At 46.1% G+C, this 18865-nt stretch overlaps 1 protein-coding gene across 1 annotated transcript in view; it reads left to right on the top strand.

Moving 5' to 3' along the window:
• The window catches only part of gnb5b (guanine nucleotide binding protein (G protein), beta 5b), an 81307-nt gene extending 62727 nt beyond the window's left edge, over positions 1-18580 (top strand). The window contains exons 11-13 of the mRNA XM_078530266.1: positions 2832-2928; positions 14213-14379; positions 17394-18580. Of these exons, the coding sequence (XP_078386392.1) occupies positions 2832-2928; positions 14213-14379; positions 17394-17405 (276 nt within the window). The 3' untranslated portion in view covers positions 17406-18580. The remainder of the gene's footprint in view (positions 1-2831; positions 2929-14212; positions 14380-17393) is intronic.
• The last annotated feature ends 285 nt before the right edge of the window (positions 18581-18865 follow it).

The raw sequence follows: 18865 nt of genomic DNA, 5'->3' as shown, positions 1-18865 counted from the left end.
GCTCTCTAAGACAGGACTTCCTCTCGATTGAGGGGCGGATGTCCTGCCTGCCACCAATCAATACTCATTGGAGCATAAATTGGCTGTTGGAATTGACGGGGACGTGTTCCTCGCTGACTCTTCGGATGGCAGGAGGCCACCATCTGAAAAATTCAGGCCTATCTTTCTTTTCACTTAGAATTGCCTTGAAAACTCCGATCTGACTAAGCTGCAGTTGTAAGGTGAGGTAGCTCAACTCGATTGTATTGCAGACTTGAAGATTTGGGCTTGACTGAGGCAGAGTTCACTTCGTCTTTCATCCTTCTGAGGTGGAAAATATGATCAAATAGGAAATGCTGCTTGCCATGTTGTTTGTGACAATGGAATTGGGGGCCAGCAGTTACCCCAAGAAGTGCATCAGTCCCAGTGGAGACCTGCGTCAATGAGTAATCTCTCCCGCTCCCCAATCCTGACTAAGGTTTACTAACATATTGGGTTATTTAATCGAATGTCTCTCTGGCAAGGTCCCACCGTGTTGTGAAATGTTCAGAGGTGGAACATTTCTCTCAAACTTTCCAGAGCATTAGCCTCTGTGATAAGTATCTTTCAGCCAGAAATTGAATTTGCTAATGACGAAAGGGTGATTCATCAAAGCTGATCCACGATGCTGTGTTATTAAACATTGAGCAGGGAAGTCTACAGACCTGTACGGCTATATTTTAACAGTGGATGCAGATTCAGAAGTTCCCTATTATTTCATGGGTTAGTCCCCAACATGGAAATCAGAAGTCCAGAATTCATTTGTTTCAAGCCTTTAATTTGCAGAAGAAAAACATTGAAATGCACCTTTTTTTAAAAAATGTTTCCTAGTCATTTTGGTGGTTCTGACCGGATAGGAATATGCTGTTTACAAACAAGGAACGTAGAATAGAGAAAGAATAAAAATAGATTAGGAAAGAATAATTCCCCAATGTCATATTCTGATGTTTGAGAATACAGGAATACTGTCTTGAGTGCAACTGCGTTTAATTTATATATATAAAAAAAGGTCTGGCATTTATATAGCACTTTTCAGCCGGACATCTCAAAGTGCTTTACAGCCAATCAAGTACTTTTTGAATGGAGCCACTGTTGTAATGTACGCTGTAAACCTTTTTTAAGATTTTTAAAAAATCAACAAGAGCCTTTCTCCCTAGAGCCAGAATCCATCAGCTCTCAATCTTGGAAACGTTGGGGAAAAGTTAGCCAATGTTTTTTTCCAGACGTAATCAAACACTCAGTAGCTCTGAGGATTACTTGTTCCATCAATGATTGATATAAACAAAGATATCCACTCTTTGAATGGTGGGTGAGCCGGAAGTCACTCAGGGTCTGTGAATCTTTGCCAATAACAACAACATGCATTTATTTAAAGCATTTAGCGTAACGTTCCAAGGCATTTTATACAGGGCTAGGGGTGTGAGGGAGGTAAGGAGAGAAAAAAGATGAGAGGGGTAAGGAACAGGTGCCAAGCTAGGGTGGGAGGGTTTTGGAAGTGGCTGAATGTTTAGTTGAAAATACAGATTTTTTGGAGAGATTTTAAAGGGGTAAAGAGAAATGGGGGTGAGGAGAAGAGTCGCAGGGAGGAACTGGCAGAGAGTGGGGCAATGGCAGCTGAAGTTTTTACTACCAGTGGTGGGACAAACAGATGGGGGAAATCCACAAGAGGCAATGTAAGGGCGTAGGTACACGTAAAGTTAAAATGGGACGAGGCTGCATAAAGATTTGAATGTGAGGGTGAGGTTTTCAAATTCAGTGCATTGAGGGACAGGATGCAGGATATAAGAATAGTGAGTGTTACTTGGAGGCAAAAGGCTGCACACAAATCTAGGGTCTTAAAGTGTGGTGTCAAGACTGCTCACGGTATTCCAGAAGTGATCTAATCAGGGCTTTGCATAGCTGAAGTGTTATGCTACCCCTTTGTATTCTCGTCCTCTCGATGTAAAGATTAGCCTTTTTGATTACTTTCTGTACTTGTTCATGACACTTTAATGACCTGTGTACGTGGAACCGCACACCTCTTTAGGCTACCAGCTGTTTCTAGCTTTCCACCATTTTGAAAATACCCTGTCCTACCCTTTTTAGGTTCAAAGAGAATGACCTCACATTTGCCTACATTGAAATCCATTTGCCACAGTTTTGCCCCTTCACTTAAGCTATCAATATCTCTTTGTAATTTTACACTTCTGTCTACACTGCTTGCAATGACATCCTTAGGGATGGGCAATAAATGCTGGCCTAGCCAGTGATTCCCACATCCTGTAAATGATTTATAAAAAACGTCTTTGTGTCATTAGCAAATTCGGATATGTGCTTTCTATTACATCATCTAAGGTGTTAATGAATAAAGTAAATAGTTGAGACTCCAAAACAGATCCTTGCGAGACACCACTAGTCACATGCTGCCAATTAGTGAACCTGCCCATTATCCCTACTCTATGTCACCTTCCACTTGGTCAATTTTCTAATCAGATCAAATATTTGCTAACAGTCTCATATGAGGGACTATGTCAGTTGCCTTCCAGAAGCCCATGTAAATAACATCCATAGTCACACCAACTAACTTAGTCATCTCTTCAAAAAAATGAATCAGATTCATCAAGCATGATCTACCCTTTATAAAGATATGCAATCCTAAATGATCTGTCTTTTGAGAGTTGAATTATTTTGAACTGAAACTGGAATACCCTTTCAAAGTGACCCATTCTGCCTTGACCAATTTGCAACAATCAGATTTAATATAGTTCTCAAAAGTATACCTGAAATTCTAATGATTTAAGGTTTACATAAGACTATTGCCTGTTTTTTTTTAGTGTCGCCTGTATGATCTCCGTGCAGACAGAGAAGTGGCCATCTATTCGAAGGACAGCATCATCTTTGGAGCCTCCAGTGTGGACTTTTCCCTCAGTGGTGAGTATTATTCCAACTGCTTAACCCGCTAATTCTAGGAAATGGGAATTACATTCCATAAGTCGAAAAAAATAACATGGAATCTAAACTCCATCTTGTATTCCAAACCTTTGTGCTGTCCATTCACTTCTTAACTGGTTGAATACCAGGAAGCATGCGGTTAATGGCAATGATTAAAACTTTCAGTGTCATTTGGCAGTAGAATCTTTATTTTATCATTAAATGGCCTCAAGTTGTTCTTAGATACCTGGCCTGAGAGTCTAACACCAGTACAGTATGTCCAATTTGCGAGTCAAGAGTTAAACACAAGTGGTAGAAATGGGAAGAAAGAAAATCATGTAAATATAACTTCGAGCTATTGGTGCTAGATATTCTGTACATAGTTTCCGAGGTCTTTGAAGAATGAGTTAGTTAACACTTTTGCTAATCATTACTTGTTGAAGGAATTTAACTGGGTAGCCTTTTTAAAGTTAACAGCTTGTTTATAAGTTTCGTATGTAAGATGGTAGTTCGATAACAGATATTTTGAGACCAAATTAGTAAGTAATTGGTAAGCAAGAAAATATTGGGGAAGGGGGGGATGTTCTTCTTTAGTGCTTAGATATATGGCTGAAGCATATGTGGGGACAGAACAGGACTTTAGTTCACTCAGGAAGGACTGGTCTTTGACATGGCTATGGAGAAGTCTATGGCTGCAGTGGAACCAGAGAAACATGAAACGAGTGAGTTATCAGGATGACAAGCATTCTGAGGGCAGATCAAGGCAAAAGTCTTCTCTCTATCTTACCCTCTCTTTTGACACCGTGGCCTGACCCCTTTCTTCTCAACTGGCAAGTAGAAACATTCCTTAATCCATTACTCATTTTCCAACTTAACAATAGTTGAGCCCTCTCTGCCCTGACATGATTGCCAATAATTATCATCTGTGTGAATACATCATCACCAGTGAGTACATGCTTTCCTGGATGCCTGTAACCTCCATGAATAACAAAGCAACATGTTAGAACACAGTCTCATTAAACACAATAATGGAATCTTGCAAACAATCACCCTAATCCTTCGTAACACCCTCTTCTGGGTGTCTACATGGGTCTTTCTATCACCTATTCTAGTGCCACTTATATGTGCTCCCTCAAGGCCTGGATGGTAGGAGGTGGTTGACTGCTCAACTTGCACGGAAAGGACATGGGGCGGAGGTGGTTCCCACCTTAGGGCATCCGGCATCTGCCATGAAGCTGCCAGCTGGTGAGTGCTGCTTCGTAGCTTGCTCTTGTCTCCCACACTTCATTGTTGTGGTGCCCTGAGAGAGCAGGCTAGAGACCTGGCTGGGATGTGCTAGAGGCCAGGCTGGGGTGTGCTAGAGGCCAGGCTGGGATGTGCTAGAGGCCAGGCTGGGGTGTGCTAGAGGCCGGGCTGGGACGTGCTAGAGGCCTGGCTGGGACGCGCTAGAGGCCGGGCTGGGACGCGCTAGAGGCCTGGCTGGGACGCGCTAGAGGCCTGGCTGGGACGCGCTAGAGGCCTGGCTGGGACGCGCTGGAGGCCGGGCTGGGACGCGCTGGAGGCCGGGCTGGGGCGCGCTGGAGGCCGGGCTGGGGCGCGCTGGAGGCCGGGCTGGGGCGCGCTGGAGGCCCGGCTGGGGCGCGCTGGAGGCCCGGCTGGGGCGCGCTGGAGGCCCGGCTGGGGCGCGCTGGAGGCCCGGCTGGGGCGCGCTGGAGGCCCGGCTGGGGCGCGCTGGAGGCCCGGCTGGGGCGCGCTGGAGGCCCGGCTGGGGCGCGCTGGAGGCCCGGCTGGGGCGCGCTGGAGGCCCGGCTGGGGCGCGCTGGAGGCCCGGCTGGGGCGCGCTGGAGGCCCGGCTGGGGCGCGCTGGAGGCCCGGCTGGGGCGCGCTGGAGGCCCGGCTGGGGCGCGCTGGAGGCCCGGCTGGGGCGCGCTGGAGGCCCGGCTGGGGCGCGCTGGAGGCCCGGCTGGGGCGCGCTGGAGGCCGGGCTGGGGCGCGCTGGAGGCCGGGCTGGGGCGTGCTGCTGTCCCAAGTGTCGTCAGTATCCAGAAGGTGGATTCCAATGGTTTCCTGGATCCATGGCCCCAGTGATTTGGTCTCAGCAATCTGCAGCATGACTGGTCTAGTGATAGCTATAAGATGCTGACCACCCAGAGACCCAGGGGTTGCCACACTCTCAAAGTTGTGATTTATATTGTGTTTCATTCTGTCCCTACTACCTCTGGAGATGCAATCTCTAGCTGCTTCTTCAATGGGGATCTGCTGCCAATGCCACTGACTCCAAGGAATAGAAAGCTTCTGTGATGATATCACAGTAAACCACTGTGAACTGTCAGTTGCCACACATCCTTGGAGACTGACGTCAACACCTGCATTTGGATATGATCTTCCTCCCTGTTCTTCTCAAGCAATATAGCCCAAGGGTTTTGGGTCCAATGACTTAAGAGCCATTGGCAGCTCTCACTGCCTCCACTGGGTAGGTGACACGTCTTCACCACTCTGTGGGTCTTTCTCAACCGCAGTGAATCACCCAGTGCCACATCCTCACCGTGACTGTCTAATTCCTCCTGAGTGGAGGAATCTGGGCTGGTGCTGAGAATGAGGAAGTGAATGATAAGTTGGTGGGGAGTGGGGCAGAAGAACCTGGGAGGAGGAAGAAGCAGCAACACCCAGGAGAAATATCTACCCAACTGTTCTCCTCTTTCTCATTAGCATTATCATCATCAGCATCTAATCCCCACCCTGATACTGTGGTGGATCTACAGGAAAGGAGGTTAGAAACTAAGGATGTGTCAGTATTACTCCTCAAATTAAGGAGACAGAGGAAAGCAGCGGAAGGCGAGATTTGCATGGTTCTTTGTAGGGATGCCAGGGTCAGAGTGTGGGTACTCTGCCACAAACCTGGCACCAGCAAAATGCCAGCTCCAAGGGCAAGCTGGGTGCCCACTAGCTTCATGACCTTCTAAAAGATGCTAAAGGGTTTAAAGGTGAGAACACTGCCTGTGATGACTTGCCTTAGGTGTGCTCATTTGTCTGGCAGGAAGATAGAGTAATTGAGTGTAAGGCTCACAGTAGAACAATGTGTGCCCAATGTCACAGAAGGGGTGAAATAAGAAGTGTGGGAGTATGAGACTATTAAAGTGGAGGAAGAAGCTCTCAGATTGTAAATGTCAGTTATTGGTGGGAGCTGTCTAGCCATAATACATGAGCCACCTCTAATCAGAGTGCACCATGAATGATTCATTTTCCTAGTGTTGCCTTAAGAAGCTAAGTTTGTACCAGTGCCTGAAGTAGGCAAAGAAGAAAAGGAGAACCCAGCCTCTGTTACCTTGCCAGTCCTGTTGAGATTGTTGAACTGTTTTTTAGGCACTGGCCTGCAGTCCTAGGGCTGAGGGAGTTGGCACCCAGAGAAAGTGCCACCTCCCTCCAGATGGCACGATTGACATTCCTGCCAGTCTTGATGGCATCTACATCCAAAAGCCTGCCTTCGGTCTCTTTCAGAAGGGGTTGGAGGTTGGCATCAATAAAGTTTTGTGTTCTCCCGGATGGGGCCTTGCCCTGGTGCCATCTGGGCTCAGATGGTGCTTATTAATCTCTACAGGTATAATAAGACTATTGCTGTGAGAAGCAGTGAAGTTATTTGAGAGTGCAATGAAAGAGCCAAGCACTAATCCTCTTGTACATACTTGCCTTCTGGTCTGCTGCTAAAGAGTGAAAAGGCTGACTTGTCTTTTTAAGGCTGCACAATACTTTCCACGTAGTTCAGCACCATTTGCACCCATTTTGCATGGCTTTAGTGGCAGTGACTGCCCCAGGTGAGGGAAGGATGAGCTGATCCTGGAAACTCCCAGGCTATTAGCAAGTGCATGGTTTTGTAAAGGTACAACAGCGGCATAACTCACCTTTGAGGAAATTATAGGTCAAACTGTTCACAGAAAGTAACCAGCAAAAAGTTTGTGATTGTAATTTAAAGTGCAAGAACATCCCTGTGTTCAACTGTTGTGATGTAGAGGACTCCAGCTACATGGGAGAGCTTTGAAACTATAAAACAAATGTGTTAGGCACTATGCCCCCGTATAACTATAAAAAATAACCCACTGTCAAAAGGTCTCATAATATATGTTTGAAGACCAATCCAATTAAAAATATTGTTGGTCGCTGTCAGGAATTTTAACGTTATGGGGAGTTTCCAAGTAAAATATTTTTGTTCAGTTTAACCGTGGCTCAGAACAAAAACATGTTGATGACAGCAGTGCAAAGGAAATGTCATTTCTTCAAAGAGATGAGAATCTGACTGAATGCTTCAACAAAATCTAAGAGAAAATGCAGAAGAGGTGTTCAATCCATCCAACGTTTTTACTCGTTCCTGGGATGTGGGCACTGCTAGCAAGACCAGCATTGATTACCCATCCCTAATTGCCCTTGAGAAGGTGACGGTGGGCTGTCATCTTGAATACATTTCAGAGAGCAGTTAAGAGCCAACCACATTGCTGTGGGTCATGAGTCACGTAGGGCGGAATTTTCCCATCCTGCCCGCGGCGGGCGGGAGCGGAGAATCTAGCGGGAGCCAAAAAGTCAGAAACCCGCCAGCGTAAAAACAGTTTGCGATTCTCCCGATGGCGGGTTAATGGCGGGTTGGGTATCCCGCTGACTCGTGGCGTGAATTTGCATTCATTCCCATCTCATGAATGCTCATTAAATTAGCTGCTCGCCTTCCAATCTTGCCAGCAGGAAATCGCGTTGGTCTGAATCTCATTTGAAAAAGTGTGGCGCGCACAGGTGGGACCTCACTTCACTCCCGACTTCGAGGTGAGTGCAACATATATAGCCTACCTGCCGCAGCGCTGTGCCCGTCTTGCTGTGATGCCAGCGGAAAGCCACGCTGCTGGGGCTGTAGGGTTGGCCTGCTCCCAGTGCTTGCCTCCGTGGTCACAAGGACATCACTATGCAGCGGTACTCAGGCAAGGCTCAACGTTCAGAGACCGGTGACCAGGGTGGCCTGCTCCATGTGGGTACCACCGTTATCCAGAAGGACACCACTGGTGCAATGGTGCTCAGACAGGGCTGAGCATTTGGAGACCAACACTTCGACCAGAGGGACAAAGGGCAGGAAGGCTTTGTAAGGGTTTAGGGGAAAGGGGGATCACAGGGTGGGGTGGGGGGTGCAAAGGGGATGGAAGGCTTTGCAAGGGGTTGGAGGGGGAGGGGGCCCGATAGAAGGCAGAGGGGCTGGAAGAGAAGGGTGAAGCAGTGTGAGAGGAGTGCACTGCTGGAATAAGGGGCCCCTTCTGGGTGCACAATCTAACTCATTGGTGTCACAAGAGTGAACTACAGTCTGATTAGAGAGAAAGGAGGAAGGTCTCCTTGTGAAGATAGCCATTGGAAGCCAATGCCTTTATCAGCACTGAAACAGGAATATTCAGGAGTCAGTGACGTAACACCACAGTCACTGCATCTCAACATTAACGCATGGGAATGTGAGATTTAGGAATGCAGGCAACCGTTAAGGAGGTGCAGATGTAGCATATATGGCATCGTATTATTGGAGGCCTGTCATGTGCTTTCCAGAATTGACATTCATAACAGGCCAAAGGGCATCCAGTCATTAATCATGAGCAACTTATTGCTAATTAGAATGCCAATTCAGAGTTTGGAGCATTGAGCTACATCAAGGGAGTGCATGTCATTCAAACCTTCTCCAACCACTGAGGGATTCAGATATAAATTCTCTTGGATGGCATCTTGGTCACCTCGATGTGTGTGTTAGCGTCTCAGATACAAGGCTGCATCAGCGTCAAGGCAAGCAGGGCAGAAACCACTACAGACCATTACAGTTGCTATAGATAACAGATTGTTATCTGTTTCACTATGTTGACCTGTTAATCATTAACCTGTTCAATCTTTCATTTCAGAGAGAAGAATAAAGCAATTATGGATCCAGGGCTCAATGCTGCCTTTTTGAGGGTTCTAATGCAATGGAGGAGGCGTAGGAGGGAGAGGCAACGCTGAGCCCGGCTCCAGGAGGAGGCGCCACCTGTGGTCAAGGGCCAAGGGGAACCAGAGCAAGATATCGGGGTCAGGGGGAGAGACCCAGACAACGGAGGTGACTCGCCAGACCTAGGGTATACTGAAGAAGATTCTCCTATTTACAAATGAATGAGAGACAATGCAGTGCACATCTGCGCTTGTCCCAAGCTCTGGTAGATCACATCTGCAACCTTCTTTGTGAAGACCTAATGCTCCTAATGCTCCCTTGGAGTGGGAGGCTATCCCCTGCCAGTGGCTTTATTGGTGACCATTGCACTCAATTTCATTGCCTGTGGGTTGTTCCAGGGATCTACAGGGGACCTGTGCAGAATCTTGCAGTCCGCAACACATAGATGCCTAAAGGAGGTCGCAGATGCCCTCCACAGTAAGGTATATCGCTATGTGAGGTTTGCTCTCGATGAAGATAGCCAGACTGCGAGATTCAATGGCTTTGCAGCAATCTCAGGGTGCATTCAACTGTGGCTTTAAGGGCTCCATGGCAGCAGCCACTAATGTTTATGAACCATAAAGGCTATCATTCCATCAATGTTCAACTGGTGTGCAACCATCAGAAGCACATAATGCACATTTGTGCCAGGTACCCTGGGAGTTGGCATGACTCATACATCCTGAGTCACTTCCAGGTGCCTCAGATTTTTGAGGGGCCAATACGTCTGCAGGGATGGCTGCTTGGCGATAAGGGGTACCCACTGAAATGCTGGCTGATGACATCAGTGTGTCACCCTCTGAGTCGTTCGGAGGAGAGGTACAACGCAGCTCACAGCTCCACTCCGTTCCTAATCAGGCAGACTATTGGCATTCTGAAGATGTTTGGACCACTCAGGTTGCACACTACAGTACACTCCCGATAGGGTTTCACATATCATCGTTGTGTGTTGCACTCTTCGCAACCTGACACTGCAAAGAGGCGATCCCTTGCCAGAGGGTGAAATAGAGGAGGATGAGAGCTACTTGAAGGATGAAGATCAGGAGGCCAGGAACCTCGAGGGTGATGAGGGTCAGTTTGAACATGACAATGCCATAGAGGAAGCAAGACGTGGGAGACGTGCCTGTGACACTTTAGTTGCTACCAGATTCCAGGAGGAGTAAAGTGAAGGCAAGAGGAGATGGCCACCTTTCTTCTGGCCCTGACTGCCAATCCATTTCATTGAAAACTATGTCCAACCAGTCACGTCAAGAGCTAGTTCAGCATTCACACTTGCACCTTCTTGTCTTATGATGCACCAGGCCATGATCTCTAAGAAGGTCAGCAGTGCCCTCTATATGCGCTTGCCCTGGGAAGTGAGAATCCACTCAACAACGCGAACACTGCAAAAAATCATTTGAAGCACTCGTCGCCACATAAATGAGAACCTACAGCGGCCAGCGAAATGAGGACATGGTTGGGGATCTCCTCCTCCCATTCGTGTCTTGTCCTTTGGCACTATCACTGAGGAGACACAACTGTCGCTAATCCCTCAAGGCTGCTGAGCTGCCCTCACACAATGGTGTTTTGTCAAGAAGAAGGGTTACAAGCACTTTAATCTCACACTTCCAACAAAGATTTTAACACATCTCCCTTACGTCACACAAGGGTGTGGAAACTATCTTCAGTGAGGTTGACATCACATGATGTGAATCTCACATAGGGAGACTATCACTGAGTGGGAAGATGGCTAAACCTCAAAATAAGAGGAATCAAATGTACATAATCACAATGCCTTTAGTTGACCAAGCCATTCACATAAACATCAAATGTATTTGCAAAAGTGCAATACTTTTACAGTGGTAGCACACCGGTAACCCAAAAGTGATTTCATTATTTCTTAATTTTCCTAACCCTACTGCTCCACCTGGGTGTAGCCCCAACATCTGCAGTAGAGGTGGAGGCAGCCTGCTGACTGCTACGTCCTGATGTTTGTGATGACCATGGTGGATGCCCTCTGGTGGCCCGAGGCCTGGATGGCTCCAGTCTGATAAGGGTCTCCTGCTCAGGGGCAGATGCACCTTCTTTGGCCTGAGCAGCTAGAGTGGATAGGGTCAGAGGCAGAGGGGACTCTGACCCTGGGAGTGTCCTGAGAGGAGGCTGCCGAGGTGTCCAGCTGATGCTCACCCTCCCTGTGGGTGCCCGAGGGCCCTGCTTTGACTCCTTGAGGAGAAGGTGTACCAGGAGAGGGAGGACAAGATGCATCATCCCCCTCTTGCCTACACATTGATGGTGCCCACCAAGGTGTGTGGCCATGCAGTCCAGGGCTGAGCACAAAACCTGCTGGGCTGAGGTGTCCATGGTGGTCGCCAACCTTCCCACGGTAACCTCGAGGCACTCGCCTGTCGGAGCCATGACATCAGACAGAACGTGGACAGGCTCCTACATCCTTCACTCTAGTCTGCTGACCGACTGCCGAATCTCTGCCTGAGGTTCCACCGCCTGTTGTCGCATCTCTCGCATTGTCTCGGTGGCCACTCACAGAGGCTCATCATCTGACTCGGGCTGAGCGGACAGCTAGTCACCAGCACCCCTACGAGTGCCGGAGACCTGGCCTGTCCCTGTCTCCAACTGTTGCGGGGACATACCTGTGAGGTGTTCTCCAGTAGGTGAGCCCAAGCCTAATCTAGAACTATGCCCCACCGAGGTATGTGTCTCTGTGCTGGTGGAGGGTGAGGGCTGTGATGGTTCTTTCTCAGCTTCCTCTTTGGACATGGTCTGGGGACTGGGACTTGTGGTGGGCGGACTTGTGGACCTCGATCTGCTGGTGCCTATAAGACAGAGAAGATAGTTTTAGTTGTTGAGCACGCGGTTACAGGGTTGCATGTCGCTCACTGTGATTGTCAGGATGTAGTGAACTGATGGAAGTGTGACCCGTACTAGGTTGCTGAGACGTTCCGATCTCCCCTTCCTCACAGGAGCGAGCCCTGTCCTCTCCAGCGATCCCGGTGGCATAATCCTCCTCAAATTCTGAGAGGGCAATTATGTCGGCTGCCCCTCCCCCAGCCTGCGATCTTCCATGCCTGTTGTGGGCAAGCTTGCCCTTGGTGAAGACAAAAGAAAGGCGCATGACGAGAAGGGGTGGAGCATAGATTGGGAAAGACTCATGCCCCCCCTGTGTGTGGTGACCCCTCTCCAGAAGGGGCTGAGGAAGGAGTGTGCACAGCGTGATAGATGGGCTGTGTGAGATCCCTGAAGAGAGTGGCCCTTTGATTACACGATGCCATGATGAGGGAGGAGGCCATGATTGATACTGGAGGGAGTTGAAGGATGACTTCTCCTGGCGGAGCGGATAAGATCATTCATCCTGTTCCCACACTGGAGAGCATTTCAGGTGTGGTGACCAGTCACGCTGACATCCTCTGCGATGGCCTCCCAGGCTGGAGAGCTGATGCTGGGATGGTTTCTGCAGCTGCCTCTGGGTCAGGGGACATCCCTATGTGCCCGCACTTCTCTTGTCAAGGCCTGGAGGGGGTCGTGGCTGAAGCGGGTGCTGTCGTTGTCTTCTGGCTTCCAGCATTCTTCTTTTGGGTGGCAGCCATGACTGTGGGTCTCCTGGGGACAGGTGGGCTGGAGAGATTGAGATGTGTGTGTGTGTGTGTGTGTGTGCTCGCCTGGCGTTTAAATATGGCGTCCGGACCTTCAACCCTGCAAAGTGAAGTCAGGGCGGACGACTCAGCTCCCAACCTGCCAGGTGATTCAGAGAGGTACCCGCCTGTGCATAATTAAAGAGCTTGCAAGCACGTGATCAGGCACGATTTCCCGCCATTCCGTGCGGTAGGATACGCGCCACAGAAAACCCGCCCACCCACCGCACTTAGTTTCAAAAACGGAAAACTCTGCCCATATATGCCTGACAGGGTAAGGACAGCAGATTTCCTTCCCTAAGGAACATCAGTGAACCAGATGGGTTTTTTAATGACAATCACGTAGTTTCATGGGTCGTCATTACTGCCATTAACTTTTTATTTCAGATTTCTTTAATTAGTTGAATTTGAATTCTCCAGGTACTGTGGTGGGATTTGAACCTGTGCCTCTGGGCGAATGGATTACTAGCCCAGTAACGGTGCTCTTGTACCTCTAAATACTAAAATCAGTTAAATAATGGCGTGAAAAGCCAATGTTATATTGGCAGCTTGCTAATGATCATAAAGAGAAACTGTCAGCTCAGTAGTTGCAACACAGGACTGTTGTGTTAACAGCCCTGAACTCATAATGGCCATTTTTTTTAATGGGTGGCTGAGCATCTTTTAGTTGTGCCCGTTAAAGGCTGGAGGCATGTGATACTCCTGCCCCAAGCTATTTGCATGGTCTCTATGCCCTCTGAGGCACTCCCTTCTGTCTTGTAGCAATATATTGTGCTGCAGTGGGCAGGTTGGTGGGGGCTCGTGTGTTAAAAATGATATAAAGGCATCGATCACTCAAGGGATTGTGCAAACACGTTGTGGGTTCATTTATTAATTCTAGGCACATGTGAACATACGTACATGGATAGAAAACTTGGAGACATCAGAGCTGTGTGCTGTGTACTGCTCCAGGCTGAAGTGAAACTGAGGCTGGATCACATGACACACTTCCTTTCTAGTGATGCCATGCCGCTGTCCCTTAAAGGCATGTTACAACTGGCGGGTGGGCGGGGGAGTGGGGAAACCTGAGTGCAGTGCTAATAATAAAGCCCCAACTTCTTAGATCATTGTTGGGGAAGGAGGACTAAGACATTAAAAATAAACACAAGCACCATTCGTTTTTGGACTGACCCATCTGTGGGGTGGCAGCTTCAGCCCTTCCGCCAGGTTTTTACAGGCATCCCTCCACTGGGGCACAGGATGAGAAAACCTAGTGGGGCAGGAGACCAGGAAAGTCCCTCCTACACCATTTACATTGTTAAAGCTGGGCTTGCACCTACAGGGTTCACAGGCCCAAAGACGTTCCTGGGAAGGTCCAGGGAAGATGTACACACCTGATGTAACAGAATTCCAGCCCTTTGTTCCTCTTTGCTCTGCCTGGGGAACAGTGATTTTCCAGGCTCAGTGAGAGGATAATCTACCTTTGAACCTGCTATTCCCAATGTTTCACCAGCCCATCAGTAGATGGATAGAAATAGTAGAAAGCCCCATCTTACAGAAGACATTTGTTGTTGTTAAGCCTCCTTTCTGTCATTACGGAGTTGCAGCCATGAGATCTTCAGCCCAGAATCTTGAGGGACGGAGGGTTGAGACGTTGCTATGGAGGTAGAAATGATTGATCAAACCATATGGTTGGACTATTCTCCAGGTCGCCTCCTGTTTGCTGGTTACAATGATTACACCATCAACGTGTGGGATGTATTGAAGGGGACACGAGTGTCAATCCTGTTTGGGCACGAAAACCGAGTCAGCACTTTGCGAGTTTCCCCTGATGGCACTGCTTTCTGCTCAGGATCATGGGATCATACTCTGAGGGTTAGTTTTCATTTATTATTTATTGCATAATGTGAATTATTATGTACATTATTTATTATTGAATAGCATAACAGACTCGAGGAGCTCAATGGCCTACTCTGATTCATACATATTTAATAATCTGTGCATTTTCTCACTGAACCTCGGGACTGATGATGTTGAACACGAACATTTTGCTACTTTGTACACGAGTGGGAGATCCAGCACGAAGTCTCTTTCCCCTCCCTCAAATGCCTCATTTATATTAAAACACCCCCTTCAAGGACTACACAATATATAATGAGGAACTGTTCAAGGTACTGAGAGATAGTTGGGAGATTGGTACCAGAAAAACGGTCAACAAACAACTGGCAGCAAATAGAAGTGGCTGCTGATGCCACCACTTACCATCGAGTAAGCCATTTGTTTCTGGTAGTGGGGTGTTTGAGAGCTCAATTAACCCACACATACAGGCTGTAATTATGATCTGCACATTGCTGACTTGTATAGATCTCTTCCCAACACTGATGGAAGGTCCATGATCACAGAATCACAGATTCAGAATCACACAATTATTACGGTGCTGAAGGAGGCCATTCTGCCCATCGTGTCTGTACTAGCTCTCCACATGAGCATTATGGCTAAGTGCCATTCTCCTGCTTTTTCCCCCTACCCTTGCACATTGTTTCTATTTAAATAATCAACCAATGCCCTCTTGAATGCCTCGATTGAACCTGCCTCCACCACACTTCCAGGCAGTGCATTCCAGGCTCAAAGCAGTCGCTGTGTGAAAAAGTTTTATCTCATATCACATTTGCTTCTTTTGCAAATCACTTTAAATCTGTGCCCTCTGGTTCTTGATCCTTTTACGAGCGGGAACAGTTTCTCCCTATCTACTCTATCCAGCCCCCTCATTTCTTTATCAGATTGATAAATTTTCAGATAATCTCGGTAGTACACTGCACACACGCAGTCGCTTCAAGGTTGTGTTCTAGACTTTTGAACAGATGTGATTTTCCACACACATTTGTTCCAACGTTGCCAAATCTCCACCACTGCATAAACAAGACCAATTATGCCCAATGGAATCTTCATAGTGTTCAGTCTTTTGGAGGAGATATACTTCAACCTTAGCTTCTCCCTTTCTGTAACAACACTTCCCTTGTATAATTGAGTTGGAAAAGTAGGTTGGCACCCATTCATGTCAGTTGGGGAGGATATAGTTTTGTTGATTTGTAGCTTCTAAAAATGTAACTCTCAAATCACTGAGAAGGCCTTGGATAATCCAGGCTCTAGGCCTGGCCACTTTTTAAACAAAGATTTGTTTATTGTTTTTTTTTATTTATTCGTGGAATGTGGGCTTTGCTGGCTGGGCCAGCATTCTTTGCCCATCCCTAGTTGCCCTTGAGAAGTTAGTGGTGAGTTGCTTTCTTGAACCACTGCAGTCCATGTGGTGTAGGTACACCCACAGTGCTGTGAGAAAGGGAGTTCCAGGACTTTAACCCAGCAACAGTGAAGGAACGGTGACATGCTTCCAAGTCAGGATGGTGACTGACTTGGAGGGAAACTTGCAGGTGGTGGTGTTCCCATCTATCTGCTGCCCTTGTCCTTCTAGATGGCAGTGGTCATGGGTTTGGAAGATGCTGTTGAAGGAGCCTTGGTGAATTCCTGCAATGCATCTTGTAGATGGTACACACACTGCTGCTACTGTACGAGGGTGGTGGGGGGAGTGAATGTTTGTGGATGGGGTGCCAATCAAGCAGGCTGCTTTGTCCTGGATGGTGTCAAGCTTCTTGAGTGTTGTGGGAGCTGCACTCATCCAGGCAAGTGGGGAGTATTCCATCACACTCCTGACTTGTGCCATGTAGATGGTTTACTCACGATGATGCTGAAATGAACACTAATATTATCTGAATAAAGGTTCTGACTATTAATTGCTAGAATACTAATAATTCCATTCCACATATTAGAAGGACAAGCATATGCTTACATCGGTGAAAATGTCAAATTGGAAGCCCAGTCACAGAAGTTGCATTTTACTTTATTATATACCCACCAACACCAAATGAGGGAAAAATCAGCGGTTGACTATCTCGAAGAGGCGAGTGACAGCACTTGTGGTTGGACTGGGAGAGTGTGGAGCACAGGCCACAGCCAGAAATGGAGCAGAGACTCGAGGCACGGGAAGGTTGTGGGCTCTTGAAGGGGAGCAGAAGCTGGACAGAGTGGACAAGAAGACAGAGGTGGAATATTAATAAGGGAGCAATGATAACAAAACTTTCAAGGCACCAAAAGAATTTCAATTTTGTTTCTCTAGTATGGTTGGTGGTGTCACCTGGTTAGCATAGCTCAATCCTATTGATCTGTGGCACAATGTGATTTGCAGGAACCAATTCATAACATTATAGAGTTACAATGGTATGCTTTTTCAATGTTACAGAAATACAGGCACACAGACCCAAAGTTTAATTATATTTTTGCTTGTCATATGTTGCTGTTAATAAAATTTTGCTCGAATGTACTGCAAATTAATTCAATTTATTTTCAATCAGGAAAGTAATTCGTCAAAATCAAAATATGATGACTTGCAGCAGACTAACAGTTGTTGTTTTCACTGACGGCCAACTACTGCCACAAAACCGTTCGTACATATGTTTTTCAAAACCTTAGAGCAAGCTGTAAGCTCAACCACCCATAATTTGTAATACACCCGTGCATTTGATTAGACTACCATCTTGTAATCATTTTCAAGCGTACATTACTCTCTTTTGACAGCTATTATTGTGTAATACAGTCACAATACATCCCAAGGTGGAAGATTTCCTCTCTGTGCCGGACTGGTGAAATTATAAACCCCTTCTGCACAAACAAGTTTGTGATTTTGCTGGAGCGAGCATGCTGAGGAAATCTCCCCCATGAACGTCAAATATTTCAAAATGCATGAATGATCCAAAATACCTTCACCGAACACTCCTGAGATCATTAGCGGCATGAACCAATAAAACTGAGTTTGTCTTTATTATTTTGTTTTGCAGATTTGGGCTTAAGGTTTCTTGAACTTCATCATCCAATTCTGAATGAAGATTCCATTCTAGGATTTCTTGGTGTTTGCAGTATGATGGCTCAACTCCTAATCTTGTGTCTGTTTTAGGAAATGTGCAAATATTTTGGGATTGTGACATATAACCGAGTCTGTAGTGACTACATAATTATTTAAGAATCCTAGAAGGAGATTAGGTAATTATAATTTTGGTATCATAATTCAGTTGAACTTATAGCAAAACAAAATGTTTAGAAATAGATGCTGCCTTTTCCAAATGCCAATCAGTAATAAGCTTTCCCCACTTTCTAATAATGTTTCCATTTGTAAATTATTTTATATGCACATTTACATTAAAACTTTCAAATTTCCATGCGTTTGATTCTGTGTGAGAAAAATTACGTTTAAGCAAAACCTCCAAACCAGAATGATTAATTTTGTTTGTTTTTAATTCTTTCTTCAGTCAAAATGGGGCAAGACCTCTGAAGGATTGTTACAAAGCATTGTTTATGTTCTATGTTTAAAAATAATTACACGTGAAAATCTATGGTGTGACAGTGATGGACTAGATAATGAACAGTGTTGAGAGTTAAGCTAGTCCATATATAATATATATATATATTGTGCAATTTGAATTGGGCTGAATAGATACACTACTTATGGGTAACAAACTTTTCCTTTGTTTCAAGCTCAGCATGCCCATTTTGTCAGCATCCTTTTTTTGTTTTTGATACACAGAAATGTAAAATAATGTTCAATAGCAGATGACAAATCTGGAGTAGGTCTAAAGACAATGACTGTTTGAGAACTTCACAAATTGCAGCGAGAGAAAATCTAATCAAAATTGTTGTTTAAAGTGATAAATTATAAAATTCAATTAATGTAATCCAATGCAGTAGATTTAAATGCACTGTGAACTTTTGACAAATTTAATTCATTTGGTAAGAAGTGCAATATTATATGACAACATTACTGGGATCTAGGCAAAAAAAATAAGGCTTTCTGACTCTATCTGGAGTCTTTGTTAAAGCACCTCTTTTCTGTAGGGTCAGTTGTACGATTTTGGTTTTGTTTTCTGTACTTGTTTTGTGTATACTTCAACAGTTCTTTTGGTGAACACTCGTGTAAATCTTTTGAAATGTACCAAAAATTAATAAATGGCACATATAATATTTTAAATAATTGCAGATGTTTTGACTTTTACAGCTCAGATCCACTTGGTTATTTTAAATAGGGAACAGGGTACAAATTTCCACGTTCTGTGATTTTTTTTAACCCATTTAAAATAAATAGGGTGATAACTTTGTTCAAACAGCCAGGAATTTCACGTCAGCCCTTTAATTTGTTCATTTAAAAAGAGTAGATGGAGGAATTCTTCCATCTCAGTAGTGTTACCAGTGAATTCTTGATTACCAGAGCGCACATGGTACTCACCAGAGGCCCAGGAAATTGTTCAGAAGGAGGCTC

This window comes from Cetorhinus maximus, chromosome 26 (genome assembly GCF_964194155.1).
Source record: "Cetorhinus maximus chromosome 26, sCetMax3.hap1.1, whole genome shotgun sequence".
Taxonomy (NCBI): Eukaryota; Metazoa; Chordata; class Chondrichthyes; order Lamniformes; family Cetorhinidae; genus Cetorhinus; species Cetorhinus maximus.
The sequence above is the reverse complement of the archived record's forward strand: the minus strand, read 5'-3'. Positions and strand labels throughout refer to the sequence as shown.